Source organism: Epinephelus fuscoguttatus, linkage group LG21 (genome assembly GCF_011397635.1).
Source record: "Epinephelus fuscoguttatus linkage group LG21, E.fuscoguttatus.final_Chr_v1".
Classification (NCBI taxonomy): domain Eukaryota; kingdom Metazoa; phylum Chordata; class Actinopteri; order Perciformes; family Serranidae; genus Epinephelus; species Epinephelus fuscoguttatus.
Genome location: NC_064772.1, coordinates 26,338,186 through 26,355,849, shown reverse-complemented (window position 1 = coordinate 26,355,849; position 17,664 = coordinate 26,338,186). Strand labels below are relative to the sequence as shown.

The 17,664-nt window shown below is 40.4% G+C and overlaps 1 protein-coding gene across 4 annotated transcripts; it reads right to left on the bottom strand.

The window, feature by feature from the left end:
* Positions 1-1,007: 1,007 nt before the first annotated feature.
* On the bottom strand, positions 1,008-16,572 carry nup58 (nucleoporin 58). Of its 4 annotated transcripts, none has more exons than XM_049564954.1 (14): positions 16,154-16,572; positions 15,470-15,639; positions 15,340-15,372; positions 14,978-15,250; positions 14,469-14,637; positions 14,273-14,338; positions 13,702-13,876; positions 13,190-13,269; positions 12,870-12,988; positions 12,682-12,764; positions 12,141-12,342; positions 5,734-5,817; positions 3,060-3,158; positions 1,008-2,684 (listed from the first exon to the last, which is right to left on the bottom strand). In XM_049564954.1, the coding sequence occupies exons 1-14, from the start codon at positions 16,231-16,233 to the stop codon at positions 2,518-2,520; spliced, it is 1,800 nt and encodes a 599-aa protein (XP_049420911.1). In that variant the 5' UTR covers positions 16,234-16,572; the 3' UTR covers positions 1,008-2,517. The 4 variants fall into 4 exon arrangements, with proteins under 4 accessions (XP_049420911.1, XP_049420912.1, XP_049420913.1 ...); XM_049564955.1 differs by having other exon boundaries at positions 15,515-15,639; XM_049564956.1 differs by lacking the exon at positions 5,734-5,817.
* Between the last annotated feature and the right edge of the window lie 1,092 nt (positions 16,573-17,664).

The following is a 17,664-nucleotide window of genomic DNA, read 5'->3' as shown; positions in this document are numbered from 1 at the left end:
GGTGAGTATTCAGTCTGTTCCAACCTCCCGTCGCTGGAAGGAGTTGAATAGCCTTCTTGCCTGGGGGACTAAAGTCTGTTGAGCAGGACTGGGAGAGAGGTCTGCCACTGAACACACTCCTCTGCTTACTGAGTGTCAGGAATTGTCAAAGATGGACAGCAGTTTGTTTAGGGTCCTATTCTCTTTAACTGACCTAAGGGAGTCCAGCTCTGTGCATCGTGCTGCCACCACAACATAGAACAGAATGCTGGTGACAACTGACTGGTGGAACATCTGCATCTATTACTGTGACTGTGTTACTGATTAAAGAAAGATAAAACTGAGGATAGTTTGACACCTTTGTGGAAGATGTGGTGACAATTATCTTCAACTGGTACGCCTTACAATGCATACCTAAAAATTGCTGAGCAGATACCGTGCAATTTTTCCATAAGAACTATACTACACTAAATTTTTGAAACCTAGTCCACACAGCATCTCAAAAGGATAACTTGCCTGTAGAATGCCCAGAAACATGTAATTTAAACAGGCTATGACAGGGGTGTCCAAACTGTTTCAAATGGGAGCCAGATTAGATGTTAAAATAACCGTGGGCCTGCTACTTCTTGAATTATACAGGTTATTTAAAAAAAAAAAAAAAAAAAGTTTGCCGTCTGTTTATGAAAACTGTTTTAATTTGGTCTCCACAGTTCCTACTTGGTACATGTCTACAAACTGTATGATGGTCCGTTGTGAGGTGAACTGAAAGAAAATGCAGTGTTCTTACTCAATTAACCCATACTGTGCTGTGGACCTCATGCAGTGTATTTTAAAAAAGCCGCAGGCCAGACTTTAGACATGCCCAGGCTAGGACAATGATAAGTCTGTTGTGAACAGTAGCATGAAAGTGGTAAAAACTAGTGCAGCCATGAATGTGTCTTAATTTTCAGACTAAAGTTAGAACACTCCCAAATCAAATGATGCACATACGGACAAACACATGAGGAGAGACGTCATTCTGTGTCAGCACACACATTTATTGAAGTGATGCCACAGACAGGCATACATCATGTTGGAGATTTTATTATTAAACAGCTTCTTGAAAATACAGGTTTACACATACACTGTGATTAGAAAATAATGGTACAGTTACCAGTATTTGGTAACAGCACTGACATGGACATTTTTTTAAAAAAAAAAAAAAGAAGAAGAAAAAAAAAAGCAGAATATCGCCCCATCCACACCTGACACTCAAAATAAGTCAGCGACTATGATGGACAAGAGAGACAAATTCATACTTGTGCAATAAGCACACATGCACATTCACACAATCACTGTCAGGTCAGATACACTGGCAAGTGCAAATTTATTATAGCACATGTATAAGTTGCGTAGGTAGAATCTGCTCGTGAAGTCCCTTTCAGATTCCACTTACATTTAACGGGAGCAATGTGAAACAAACAGCACAGTGTTTCTGCTCCCGAGTTCTTACAATGGGGCAAACTAAGTAAGTCTAAAAAGTAATTATTAAACAATGATAAGGATGGACTCTAGCAAAAACAACACAGGTTATGTGGACTAGATAATGGACTATCCCATGGTGCTAGCCCCATTTTTACCCCTCCCGAGTTTCATCTTCCTCTCTGCTTGATATAAAAATAAAACTGTGCTTCCCCCAAAAACCCACCCTGGACACTCTCATGTGCCTATAAAACTATCTAGGATCAGATAACACTCCCCGCTGACACCTCCAGGCAGGGACTACACTGTTCAGACCAACTGTCGCCTCCTAAGCTCCTTTCCCTTTCCCTTATCTCACCGCTCCCTGGACGAGACTTGAGCCAAGTCATCATTTGAGAGGCGTTCGAGTGCAGCTGGGCGACTGTGTGCCACAATGGTGCCGACTGCACTCTCCACCTCAGAGCACAAAAACACATCGATCGTGTACAATATTCAGACGAAAGCAATTCCTCACAGATAAGTGAACGATTTGTTATTGACCCAGCTCTGTCCGTGGCTGGCATTCCCAAAAGCATTGTAGCGCTACGGATTATAGTGTGCAGGCAGCATTTTGAGTCAATGCAAGCAAGCAAACTCATGTTTAACATTATCCAAACATCACTTTTAACCTTCCCATACACTCCCGTGTCTACTGCATTGATTAAGAGCTCCCGAGTATTAATAAGGCCAAAATGATGTTAAGTGTTATTTTAAGCTGACGGGCAATATTAGTGGAAATACAGGAGGTAATTTGGAATCAATTAATTCAATCAAATCAGTGTACGATAGAATACAGACCAATGTATGATAGAAAGATAATGCTTGTCTGCCAATGTTGTATATGCCTCCATGTGATTTTAAATGGATGATCCTGTGTTGCTGTGCTACAGTGGGCTCAATCCAAGCCCCAATGAGTTCGTTACGTAGTTCAATAATGATTATCATAGCACTTATATGCTTTTGGGAGACCAGGCCTTACCCGCTACAAACCCCAAGCCGGTCTGCTGGTCAGTCACAGGGCTCTGTTTCTCCTCTCTTCTATCTCTTGCCCCTTTTATTACCAGCAGGGGGCTTCTTGAGCTGGAGAAGGGGCGCCGTGCCGAAGCCTGCCGCAGTTGGGTTAGACACGCCAAATGTCAGGCCGGCTGAGGGGTTGAGGCCGGGGTTACTGAAGTTAAAGCCTGAGCTGCTGCTGCTACCGAAACCTGGAAAAGCAAGAGACAGGGGACGCAGGACAAGAGAAAGGAAGAGGAAATGTTAGAAAAAACAAAAGTAATGGAGCAAATAAAGGATAAAAATAAAAGATGTCCATATGAAACACAGATTCCAGCATTTGCTATGTTGTGAGGAGATTTTGTCCACCTGGTGTAAAACCCCACATCCCAAAATGTGCTGGCCAAACTGCCAGCACGCTTGCGTAAAAAGGCTTACAAGACTATACAAGGATAATGTTGTCAACAAAGCCTTCTTACAGCAGAGAGGAAACTATCTGCACATTGCTCTGAGGAGCTTGACAATATGTATACAGGAGGCTTGTCCAGCTGCCTCTGATGACATATGCTCAGTATGTATGGATGTACCTGCACTCAGACTGCCTCCTGTGGGCTTACTGGCGGAGGAGAAGGCAAAAGAAGACCCCCCAGTTCCCACCCCACCAAATCCTGGCCCACCACCAAAACCTGTGGGAGAGAGTGACATGGAAGTCAGTTTGGGCTCAGCACACAGCCTACACTAGGAAGTAACACATGGAGCAGAGGCTCAGGAATACACACAGGCAGACACTGGCAAACATATATAGGTCACTCTGTGTCAAATAAGATAGACCTACAGTATAACCTTATGTATATGCTATTTGAGACCAAAAAACAAGTTCTGTAAAATATATTTGGATGAATTTTGAGAATTGTATAATCGTTTTGCCACTGGGAGTGTTGTCATTTTCACCCCCATTTAAAAAAAGTCTTTGGGCATGGTCACTAGGTGAGTAATGATCCATCGATCTGGATCAACACATTGATTCAATGATCAACCATCCAGTATCATCGATACAAAGTGAAAACATTGACCTATATCGTCATCTTTAGGATACGCTTTTTTCAGCTCAGTAATAAATGTTAAGGTTCACTGATAGGTCAATTCTTTCTTGCTAGTCACCCATTATCAGCCCAAGCATTTTTACATTGCATAAGTTAGCTTAGCGGCTAGCAGACTTTCCTCCATTCATAACTTAATTAATTAGATGTTTTATTTACACTTCTTCTTACTCACCGTTGGTTTAAGTCACTGTATCTCCTGACAGAACAGCTCAGTTAAACTTCAGCCTACATGCACATTTTTTCAGCTCAACCTTGTTGAATCAGAGCACCTAATCTTGCTTTAGTGGGAAGTTAGCAAACTAAGATGCCGGTCCAGGCAGGTAAGGTTATGTCCTGTTTTATCTCGTGACGGCATTGTTTATGAACGGCATCTGTTGACCCTCTTTTTTCTCTGAAATCCAAATTATATCCACACTGTTGATTTATTCCCAAGTAAAAAACAGTTCTCATGGTCTTCTTCTTGACTGCCTACCACCTGCCTGCTGCTGTTTGATGGTGACGCAGACTTTCAAAATAAAAGCGTATCCTCAAGATGACAATATAGATCGATGTTTTCACTTTGCATCGATGATACAGGAATGTTGATCATTGAATCGATATCTTAATCGGATCGATGGATCGTTACACCCCTACTAACTTATCCCATGTGCTGTGTAATGTGTCTTATTGGAGTCAGTTTAAAGTAAACTTCACTGCACATAAGCGGTTACAGTTATTTCATTATTCATGTGTTGTTTTTATCTTTTATAGCCAAAAGCAAAAAGAAAGGGATGGCAGCTTCTTCTAAAGTTAAATGTAGTAAATGGGCAGATGATATCGTCTCATATTGACCGCACGCCCCAAATCACATCAAAATTGTATCGTGGCAGACTTTGTAATATTGACAAATAACATATTGTTGTCCAAAAAATCAATATAATATCGTATCTTGATGTAACTGGTGATTTACACTACTAAAAGTACGAAATCAAAATCGGCAAATATGCGCCTCTTTTTCATTTCATTTCACTGTGAATGAAGAGAAGAGAAGCGGCAGGTCCACATCGCCATTTTGGCATTTCAAAAAGGCATCGAATTGCAACCCTGGTTTGTGGTACTTGCCATATATCAGATTCTGTTTATGTGAGAGCCCCTGAAATTTGGGGCAACATCAATCAAATACTGTGTTTTTGCTAAAGTGTGGAAACATCGATATGTGCATAGCTTGGAGGACTCTCTCTTTTTTACATTTTCAAGGGCCAGTAATGAAAAAAAATGACATCTGCTTATGCCTTTCAATCATTTGGATTTGTTGTATATTGTTTTGTCTGTGCTCCTACCAAATGTCAAGGCCGTCTGGGTAATATTTCTCAAGACATTGAAAAACTTCATTCCTACAGAAGACAATTTTTAAGGGTGTTGGAATGGCAAAATTCCTAGAGGGGGGAAAAATATATTACAGAATTCTTTTTTTTTCTATCAAATAGCACATCCATAAAGTCTGAGTAAATATCTAGAATGTACACAAAGCCTCTGACTTGACATGGAATGACCCATATGTAAAACTAATGCCATAACCTAATCAATAGAGGGCACTACACAGAGCTGAACTTCTGACTGAGGCTGCAGAACAAGTAAGAAGTCACAGTGCACTGCACGGCAAAGCAAAGGCCAAGGGGAGGAAAAAAACAACACGAGAAGAGTTTACCAAACACACCAACTAAGGAGAACACACCAACCTGGTGTGCGTTCAGACCACTTAATCCCACACTGCCGAGTGGCTTTTAACTGGCTGTTGTGGCCAAGTGGATTTGCCAGTTTACATCCAAAGGTAGAACATGACTGGTGAATTCCTTTGGCCACACTTCTCCTCATTAAGGACCAAAAACTGTAAAGGTACAGAGACCTGTGGCAAGTGTTGCTCAGTTTTCTCGTGGTGTGAACGCACTTGACCTCTTGCGCAGGGAAGAACAGAAAATAAAAATCACTGCCAAGCTTAAACTGCGCCACTCTCTCTCAGACACATACACACGGCCTACTGCTGCTTTCATACAGGGGAACACAAAAACCTCAAAGAAAAAGGCTGCTGAGCAAAAGCTAGGAGGCATAAGGGAAAACAGTAAGAGAAGGGCAAAACTAAAGGGAATATTCAATTTTTAAAAAAAGGCAGAGGTAATACCTCCAAGGGTAGAAGAGCCCAAGCTAGTGCCCACTGCCGAGGCAAAGGGGTTTCCAAACCCTGCCCCCAAGGGTGCCTGGGTCCCTATGGCAGAGAGAGAGCATACGCTTTACTCCTCTGAATGCATTTAATGTGTGTGAGGTAAATTACGTTCATTGTACATGTGCATTCACTCTGACAGGGACACATTATATATGTTGTGACCTGCACTACTGCCACATAAAACAGACTGTCTCTCATCAAAAAGCTTAAATATGCAGGCTTTTAATAACCTTGTTTTTACAGTTTTTGAATGCATCCATAAAAACAGAGTGTATGCAACAGATTGTGTAACACTGTGGTGTGTTTGTAGGGACATCACAACATTGCAGCAGTTCTGTAACTTCTCTATACAACCCTCACATAGTGCTTTAAAGATACAACACTACAGTTTAACTGCAGGATCAGAAGATGCACCGTGTTTTTACAACTGCAACACACTAATATATGTGCTATTGTACTTTATAAATATTCTTAGAGAAGGTTTGGAGTTCTTGTTGTTGACAAACTGTGGCAAAAAATGCTGCTAGTTCTTTCACTCAGAAACTTGTCCTTTTTTTCCTCTATGCATTTTTTTATGTATTCAAATTTTGTAAGGTGTCCAATTAGTCTGCACGGCTACAACATCTTCAGTCGAAAAAGAAACAAGGACAAACGTTTCTTTGTTTAGAAATGGATTTATTTTCAATTTAATATGCAATTCCACTTACATAAAACACAAACAAACAGTTTCGAACAGAATTGATTGTTAATTGCTAACTGCTACTGCATTTGACAAGTTTCCAAATTTTCAAGATTTCTGAGAGTGAATGAACTAGCATACGCCAAAAAGGAAAAAAAACACAATTATTGAATATAGCTTAAAAGGCACACCATATTATATATTAAATATACTGTATCAACAGGCATTGGTTATATAAGTTTGAACACATTCATCTACAAGTAAAAGCACTCGAGATTTTAGATAAGAAAATGTGAATTTGGCATCTACGGCTGCCTCCCAGTGTAAACTGGTCAAAGTAAAGGAAACTCAGTGATATGTTACAGTTTGCCTGTGGAAGTCAGTGTGGTCAAGTTTCGGGCCATTCGTCCTACAGGGATTGAACGACCTTCGCAATTTGTGTTTGAACACTTTTCACCAGTGTGTTCTTGGACATAGTAACAGCCAGATTCTAAACACAAAAGCTGCACCTTGGATTAATTTACATATGATTACAGGCTACAAACACTTTTCTCGTTTGGATAAAGTCTGACTTAGGTGAGGCGGCAGGTTAACATACTGTAAGAGATTCAGTCTTGTTATCAAATGTATAGCTTCTCAAAGATCACAAACACCCCCTAAAACACAACCTGTAATACGGAATTTATACTTTTGCCTCGACATGTAGCCTACACCATGACCTACGCCGCAGCCTGACGTGCACCTCCCTAGAAATGTTAACTACGTGTTGCAGCGATGCAGACCTCCTGTCTATTTCTGTAAGCTGAAACCATTTCCCTCAGTGGGAACAAAGTTTTTATTCACTTTTATTTCACAGATAAGAGACAATAAATTGTGAAGACAATAAAGCCTCCACAAAAATAGCATTTTAAGTCTCTTGTGTAATCTATCCTTCAGGGATTCATACTTCATAAGAGCAGAGGAAATCTCCACTTGTCGTTAGGCTAATATATACAGTGTAAAATGCCATAGGCTTGTGCTAATAACGTTAGCATGTTACATCTGTTTGGAAAACGTGTTTACTATGAGACAGTTATTTTGTCGATGAACCTTGTGAGTTGTGGTCGAGCCAAATCATGTACCTTTACCTTTGTAAAATGGTTTTATATGAGAAGAGGAAACAATCGCTAGCTGCTAGGCTAATTTATACAATGTAAAATGCCATAGGCTTATGCTAATGACATTAGCATGTTGTATGTGTGGGGAAAATGTGTCCAGATTAACACTTAAAACATTAAGTGTTTGTCTGTGAATGCTGCAAGTTATAGTGAAGCCAATTTGTGTACTTGTGTTTGAAACTGTCGCTATTAAGCCATGTTTAATGTGTTTTTGGTATGTTTATCAACTAAACTTCACAGCACTTCACAGAAACCCTGCTGCCAACTAGTGTGTTGGAAGTGTAACTGCAGGGTGACACAGACACACCACCGCACAAGTATAAATTTTCACAACGGTGATGCACGTAGGCTACGGCGTAGGGTCTGCCGCGCAATTATAAATCCCGCTTAATAGTAGTACCTCCTAGAAGCCACACACAGAAAAAAGCCACTACAAAAAAAAAGCATAATGTGAGAAGGAAAAGGGAAATGATGAAGACAACATTCAAAACAGTCTGTGACAGCCAACAACTCAAAACACCAGACTCTCTGATTTTTGACTAATCGGGCCCAAGTGAGGGAACTGCTGTGCTGAAGATGAACATCACAGAAAAAGTAAGATACCATATACACAATTCTGAATCATTAATGAGTTTCAGAGTAACTCACGTTAAGTTGAGCACTGTCGGCATGTTGTGGTGTGGAGCAATAATGTGCCAGCCACCCCAAAAAATAAAAATTCACATTTTAATTCCTTCACTCAAAAATAAAAAAAGAGGCAAGTGGGATCACCCCTGCTGTTGGCATTCAAGAAAATACAGCAGTCAGCATTTGCATACATATCACTGACAGATATTGAGGAGACACCCAACATATAGGAATAAGGTGGCTAAATATCCATTCTCACCTTCTAGGTCCAAACAGCTTTGACAGACCAATAATTATGACATAATTTAATAGCCATTATTTTGCCTGTAGAGATGTGGAAGACAATATTTTGAAGTGTAAGCTAAATTACACAAAAATTCTGGACAGCTTGGAAATTTGGATAAAAGGCAAAGATGTCCAGCTCTTCCTAAAACTGCATCTCAATCCTTCAAAAAAATTTAGTTGTGTAGTAGAGGACTGGAATGTCCAAAGCAGCGGTTTCTTTCCTAACATGCAGCAGCTCCATCAAGAATCAATTAGGTTCACCGAGCACCACTGTGACTAGCAGCAATATACAGGAGAGTGCTGGAGAGTGAACTGACCGGTTTATATCAGAACACATCACATAGTGTCACTTTCCTCACTCAAGTGCCAAAAAATGCTATGCTCTCACAGGTATCTCAATCAATATGACTCAATATCAAGCAAGACTGTCCTTTTATCACTCAATAAAGAGACGTCTGACCACACTGATCTGTCTGTTTCGTTTGGCACCCATGTGTCTTACTGGTACTGAAGGACCAGCGTGAGCAGCAAAAACTTTATTCTCCTCTGAACTTCCGAACGGGAAAGTCGACTTTCCACACAAGTTTTGGCAAACATCGATTCGACATCGAACCACTAACCTTGAATAAAATACCTGAAATTACAACTTGTTAACAGCACTTTTTCTCTACATTTACATTGAATTAAAGTGAAAGTGAAAATGATCCAGCCCTGTAACGCTGACAGTAGCCCTTAGGTGAAAGAGCTGAAATCAAGTAACAGTGGTATGGCTGCATACAACCAAACCAATCAAATGCAGTGTTTAACAGTGAATTAATGCAGACTATTTTTGCCATATTCTAAATGAACCTTTGACACAAGTGACCGGTTTTTCCCCAACACTTGATTGTATACAAACACACTGAGCACACCGATTCGTTCATATAGGCCAGAAATAAGTGACAAAGACCGCGGCTATTTCAGAAGGTCACCAGCTTATCCTCCACTTTAAGACAGAGCGAGTGCGGTAATGGAAAGACAATATCTTAGTTTAAATTACAGTTCAGGTAATTAAATAGTTTATAGTTTCAGTCCTGAGTCTTTTGGCACCTTTCACCTTACACCCACCGAGGCACAAATCTGAACAAGCTTTTGGCCTACACAATAAATCACCGCACCGACAAATACACGGGTCAAAGAAGAACCTGCCTGAAAGTAAGCGCCACCAGCTGTTTGTTAGTGTTGGAAGTGCTGTGATACTGGCCAACTGCCACTATGCCATTCCAATTTCAGACTTAGTTACACACATAAACAAAAAATAAAATTAAAATAAATAGGTAAATAAATACTGACGAGACCAAAAAACACTTGTAATTAGGCTTGTGAATAATCACTATTTGGCAATAGGGATGGGAAATTTGCTAAATATTATCACTAGCATTAAAAAAAAAAAAAAAACACGCACCCCCCAAAAAAAACAAAACAAAAAAAAAACGCAATCTTGTAACCTAGTACCCAACTCTGGGGTTTACACACTAGCAAAGCGATGAGTTAGTTACAGCTCAATGCAGCTTTTTTAGACTGCTAGCACACCCACATCACACAGGATTACAATAAACAAATGATCAAACAAAAATGATCGGAAAGATTTGACTGTATATGAAATAAAAAAATGGAGCAAAACACACAAAAAATCTTAAGCAGGCACCGAGCGAGTGCGCATGTCTACCACACAAGTGGATTTTGCCTACTGTTGTAATGGGGCTTGTTTGTGAAGGCCTTTTAAGTGGGGTAAGTAACGGATCGGTAAAATATTCCCATCCCTACTTGACGCTTATTCATAGTAGCTTCTGCGAATATTAAGAGCTCAAAGGTATGTAAAAGTCCAAATATTAGCACACTGAAATATGAGACACATTCACTGTCTGGGTAACAATTAACGATTCGTGGATCTGATACAGTCTGAGCAGATTTGTTTTTTTGTAAAAAGGAGGCAGCAGAAATTCGCAAATGAAACTCGAGCTGAAGTTTCCGTTACTCGCCATGTGAGATATTTTTAAAACCATGCTGCCTTCGCAATCCTATCCAATTAAAATATTGCTTTTAAACGTTTGAATTACATCTTTACCATGAGGAAAAAAAGGACAGCAGGAGCATGCTAATATAAACAGTAGCTTAGTTTGTTCATAGTAAGTGAGTGCCCTGATATGCCAGTAAAATGGCCTACAAACCAAAGCCTACAAAAAAGGCTGAACATTTGTTTAACACCTCTGAGATGTGACAACAACCATGATGGACACTACTCTTAACATAGTTGTAAAATGTTTGATAAAAGTGAATTTGTGTGCCACATATTGAGTGCTGGCATGAGTGAAACTATATGACCTGCTTGATTAGGTTTTATAGCTTTAGTGTACGGGTTTACGGGCGTAAATTTTGGGATACATGTCACCCAGCCCTAAAAAGTTTGAAATTCACCAACACCTCTGACGCCAAACTGTGAGTTAGCAGTACGTGTAATAAAAAGATCAGTCTTCACCTGTCTGCTTATGCTGGATATTAATACTGTGTAGAATAAATGTTACAAATATATTTGTTTTTACTGGCAGAATATGGAAAGAATTCATTGTGGTGTGACAGTAAACACTTAAGGAATATATCTTACTTCTTTTATCAATAAATTTGGACCTTTTTTTCAAATACAACATGATATCAGCCTTTAGATTATGTTGAGTATAGTTACTACAAAATGTGGGCCTTGGCCTAAACTGGTAAGACCCTGAACAAGAGAAGCTGCATGCTTCACTGAACGACAGTAATACAATCTTCCTATAAATTCTGTTCTTATAAATGTTAGCTAATGCCATTTGGCGTCTGATCAATTGGAGCTTCCCTACATCGAAGACAGTCAAACTGAAAAGAGCAGGAGCTACATTATAATAAATTAAACACCAACCTGTCACTCAGACACAACCTTAAAAAACAAAACGACAGACGTCTGAATGCCTACTCGTTCGGAGAATATGCTAAGTATATATAAATCACACAGCAAGTGTCTAATGCGTCTAACCCCATCACGAAACAACCTTCATCGAGTGAGCTCACTTCCAAGAACCCACTGAACAAGTCCTGACTCAAAATTTAGAAGCTAATTGTAACTTCAAAATTCAAGTGAGTAAAATTGATGGACTTTCTCTCGCATTATATCATGTCTTCAATAATGTCTGCCTCATGTACCTGTTCTAACATCCCACCCAATTAGAGAGGACACAGAGAGAATTAGGTGACGTGAGTTATTATATCCTTGGTATTACTGAAAGTGTTTGTATGAGATGGTAAGGCAGCACAAAGGTTTCCTGTCGGAGCTTAGCAACAGATTTCTCTTATCTCTGCCTGTCTCCCTCGTTCTTTAGTCAAAGTACAGACACAATAGCTTGGCACCAGCTAAGGCTTTTCTTTTGTTTTTATTATTTCCTATAATTCTCTCTGTCCCCCCTTTTGACCTTTCCACTCCCACAATTGCCTCACTTTAAAAACACAATTATCCTGTCCTCTCCAAAAACATGTGTCTCTCCTCTCCCTCCTTTATTACATGGTGAGAAAAAGGAGAACTTTCTAGAACTTGTAGGCAGTCAGACCTGGAGTTGGCTGCTGTTGCTGGGTCAACGTGGCTGCCATGGCAACCGCTGCAGCGTTGGGCACACTGGAAAACGGAGCGGGTCCGGTCGTGACTCGCGGCGTATTCTGCCACTTCCTGTTCGACGCCCGTTTGGACTCAAAGACGTCTGTAGAGTCTTCCAGGAAGGCCCGGCGGTAGGAGAGGTACTGGTGCTTCAAAATCTGTGATGTCAGACATTAACAAAAGGGATAAAACAAAATAGGACAGAAAGAAAAGGAATTTACATGTTATTCGCACATTTTAATTACAATTTACTTTGTATCTTGACAATGTGTTTAACATAATTCTGAGGCATTTTATTTGGTCTGCTTGTACATGCTGCTGTGAGAACTCGAACCATCTCTAGGCAATTATACAACTTTGTAACACAATTAGTCCCTGATTCAGACCAAAGCAAATGAACTCTAAGTCTGAAAGCACCCTTAGACATCATTAAACACATTTTCAAAACAATCAAAGTTGATATTAATTTTCAGCAAAGCGGGAGGAAAAGAACTGACCTTGACATTCTCATGGACAGACTGGAGCTGGGCAGCCTGCGCAACAAACGTCTGGTACAACTTCTGCATGGCCATGGTCAGGTCTGGAAACAAGAACATAAACATCATAATCCTAGCGCACATTTAAGGTGAGTTAATGAAAAGATGACGGGTTGTGTTAAAAGTCAGACATTTCTTCTTCCTCTTACCCTGAGGAGTGATGTGGGAGCCACTGCTCTGCGTTGTCAGGTGGTTCTCCAGTTCTTCTATCTGCTGTCGGTACTGCTGCAGCTGCACCTCAAACTGCTCTACCAGGCTACGGAAATAACTACACACAGAAAAATTACACATATTTTTACCTTTGTCAGATTCATGAAGTGATAAAAGCTGATATGTAGAAAACAACTCAGAGACTAGCGACAACGGCTACATTGGCTCAACAGGTCAGGAAGCTGCCACTACTGCAGTCTGAACATCCGCACATCCCCTTTTGATTTACTTCAGGGCTGCTATCCCGTAGCTCACTTACTCTGATGGAGCTGTGTTCTCATGCTGAAGTCCAGGGGGAGTCTTTTGTGTACGCAGTGCTATATCAGCATTTTTCAGCTCCTTGAGAACAGAGGAAAAGAGGAGAGTAAAAACACACATCAGAGGATGCCATCTCTTTCTTGGCGAGCATTTTCCACTTTCTCAGCTCACGAGGTGTGAGTAGCAGATACAGTCAACAACCTTGACAATTAAGTTCCTGTCGTTTCAAGTCCCATTTGCTAGAACCAGACTGATCTATAGCTTTACATTAAAAAAAAAAAAAATACCACTTATCCATCTCATCTTAATACAGAATGAGATTAAAAGTAGTGTCTCCACTGAAAAGACCAATTGTCGTGTACTTCCTCACTGGATTTGAGAAAGTCGTGTTTATTCTGATGTATGCTCACATTGACAATGAATCTATCACTGTATAAGATTTGTGCATCAAGACTAAATAGACGTGCATTAACATATAACTTCTCACTCTAAGGCTTGTGTGTGCAGATGTACCTGTGCTGTCTCCAGCTTTAGCTTGTCGATGGCGAGAGCTTGGCGCTGCAGCCCGCTGGCACTGACCGAGAGAAGCTGTTTGAGGCTCTTGATGTCATCCTGGACTTTAGAAATGGCCTTTGATGACATCCTACTGATGTCCTCTTGAACCTGTTTCTGGTCTTTAACAAATTTTCTATGAAACAGAGACAGAAATGAAGTTGTAAATAATTCAACGAAAGAAAATACTTTCCAGCAATAAATCATGAGTGCACTAGTACCAGGATGAGTGTTGAATTCTGAATTTTACATATTATAATTTTACACCAAATTTGATTGCTTTTGGAGTACACAGCCACCTTTGACCTCAATTTATAGCTTTATGACCCCATGATCTATCTGGCCATGTTCACAACACACAGCCCAATTAAGTGACTTCCCCTTTGGAACAATAAGGCCACTGATGAAACTGGTTAGCATTTGCATCTTTAAACAAATAACACAATTCTACTGAGCAATGTGCACAGGATTATGACCCAATAGTCACTGGATCTAATCCTGTGACAATATATGCACACACAACAGCACTTACTGGAAATTCTCGACATCCTGACAAATAACTGGGGGCAGGTTCTCATCTTTCAAAGCTTTACTGTCCCTGAGGGAGAGAAAGATTGTTTTTCATCATTACAGCAAAATGAATATGGCATTTCTGGACCATTCTAGCATTTCAAAATAGTAAAAAAAAAAAAAAAAAAACATAATATGTGTTGTTCAATGGGACTTACTGTGCATTGGCTCCAGATGATGTGTCGCTCTTGCTCTCAGAGGAAGTGCTGAAGTCGACACCGCCCAGGCCGATACTGGGGGCAGGTGCCGCTGATGTTGCTGTGGAGGTAGCTAAAAGAGAACCCAACGTTAACCCGCCTCCGCCTCCAAGAGTGGTCTGACCCAAACCTGCAACACCAAGTAAACATAGAAGTTAGAATATTAGATTGTGCAGCAATATGCAGATAGAGAACTCCACTGTAGTGTAACAATTTAAAACATTTATGTTCTCACTGAAATCAGAAGTAACAACTATGCAAAGGTCACCACTACATTGCTTACCCACTGGCCAAAAACTACAAAACCCCGACGTTATCATCAGTTTATCTATGCCAACGTGACTTTTTATTGCCTTTACACACAAATCTTGCTTTATATAAATAATATAGCAACATTTTGCTGTAATACTGAGCTCTCAGTACAGTGTCAGCACATGCACACAAGCTCAGGTTGTATGTTTGCATCTCACCTGTAGACAAAGTGTTGGAGAAGCAACTTGCACCCAGTGATGGGCCTGTTGAGGCAGCTGCTGTGGTGGTTGTTGAGCCACCAAGACCGAGGGTGAAGCCTGCTGCTGCAGGCTGCTGTGGAGCTGTGGACGTCAGGACAGAGCCAAATGATAACCCTGCAGGGGCTGATGAGGAGGTGGAAGCCGTGGTGAGGGAAAAGGGTGTCGCTGAGGCGGTGGGCTTATTGAAGGCCAAGCTGAATCCAGTGGACGCAGCTGTAGAAGCTGGGGCACCTAGGCGAAAACAGAAATCAAACTTATAAGCTGTTGTCATTAACCTTCCAACAGTTTACTTTGAAAATATACCAGAAACACAAACATACCTAATGTAAGGCCTGTAGTGGGTGCAGCAGCGCCTGAGGGAGAACAACATCACAACATGAGACAAGGTGTATAGCTGCAGCTGGTAGACATGTTAATTACAATTGTTTCTGTAACTGTGTGACATATTACTTGAGGCAGGTGTGTTAAAAGAGAATCCTGTAGTAGGTTTCTGACCAAAAAGACTGCCTCCTAAACCGAGAGACGGGGTGGTGCTGGTGGCGGCGGCGGCAGCAGGGGTTGCAGCTGCTGTGCCTAGAGCAGTCCCGATAGAGAAGCCACCAGTGTTGGCTGCAGGCGCACTGATGGGACAAGAAGCAGTAAATTCAGTCACATGTAATCACAGTTCCTCCATGATACCAGAGCCAAGTAGCAAGATGGGAAGTGAGGGATAATCTGTCATTGTCACAGAAATGCAAACTGTTTCAAAGGACATGCACTCCCACTTTTACCTAACACATCTTACTTTTAACATGTACACCAAGGACTATAGATTATCAGGAAAACCTGCAGTCTGCAAACCTGGTGATCAAAGTGAACGCTGTGATACGTCAGTTTCTAGTTTCCCTTTGCTTATCAGAGCAAGCCACAAGCACTCAGCGGACACAACAGAACTTTGAACTTTGCTAACGTAACGTTACACCATATAACAATTCCCCATTTCATATGATTTTTTGCTTTTCACAAAAGTATGTGCCTTTAACAATAACGTGCAAATCTCAGACGTTGCTACAAAAGTCATGCAAGTTACCTGCTAACGTCTGGCTATGCTAACGTTAGCAAGGTTTGCTATTTGAAATATATTGTTAACGTTACCTGGCTGCGCCCCCAAATGAGAATCCCCCACCGGTGCTGGAGGCTCCAAGAGTCCCTGATCCAAAGTTAAAGCCGGACATTTTGTCTCAAGAGGCACACATTTAATACCAACTGGCGACTGGACTCAAGCCACTCATGAAGACAGTCAGCCCAGCATCCTAGCTAACACGCTAGTTAGCTTTGAAAGATGCCCGCGTGAGGGCCACGTCCGCGGTCTTTGCGTTACTCAAAAGCAAAGAAAAAACGTTTTTTTCCGAATAACGGTTAAGGATAAGTCCGTTTTGTTTAGTTTTAGCACCCCTTACTTTTAGATATTGTTAAAGCTGACAAATATCACACGGTGAATTCTCGCATGGTGCTAGTTTTCTTATTCCCCGCCTGGTATTTCCCGACTGCGATTGCATTTCGGGTAATTGCTGTATGAACTATGTTTCCCGTCGTCCCTATCGCTGTTTTTTGCATCGCGTGACGCCTCACGCATTCGCAAGGTGCCAGCTGTACTGCTGGCGGACGTTTACTCCGGCCTCGCTTTCAAAATAAAAGACGCCACTTACAGAATGCAAGATAACGACGCATGGGTCAGGCAACATTCATGTATTTGCAGAGTGTTCAAACACTGTCTACACAATGGTGTTTCATTTACACACTCTTTTTTGTTTTTTGCCTCATATAACCTTTTGCATTATATCCATCATTGCTCCATTTCATTTTTTGGAATGATTTCTATATTTTTATTTCATTGGTTTTACCTTTCTTTGTCATTTCTCTCTCTGTTGTGTTTAAAGCTACATACAAAATAATACTGCATAAATATATCATGATTTACATTGCTGTATCTTAATGCCATTACAATAAATTTATGACACTGGCCAATTTCATTCTCTTATGACTGTTTCTTGCTATATGTACCCCCATGCAATTTGTTGGGCATTTGTCTGATTATTAATATATTAATACAATCATATATATACATATAATTTTTATGCTTTTACTTTCTATTTATGCCTCGTGCTCGTGTCTTTAAAAATCCCTCTTGATTTTATGATTTATAGTTTTACAGTATAATTTTCAGAATCAGTTCTATATAATGTTTATTCTGTCTATTTTCATGTGAAGCACTCAGGGCTAATAATGCCCTTATTGTAAAGCACTTTGTGCTGCATTTCTTGTATAAAAGGTGCTATATAAATAACTTTTATTAATAATAATAATAATAATAACATACCATAAATGTTTGTATTTGAATTTTGTACAATAAATTAAATACATAAAAAATATTACCTTAGTCAAGGCTGGATTACCAACAGGCCACGTGGGCCTGCATTAACAGAATATTATGAAATGAAATAATAGGGGACCTTGTGGCAACATCTATCTTGAGACCCCATTTAGACCTAAATAAAGATCTCATTTAAAGGCTTTTATTATCTCAGTAAATATTGTGCATATATGGTGCACTTCAGTAAAGTTCTGCATAATCAAGAACAAACTACTCCACTGAGGACACAGAT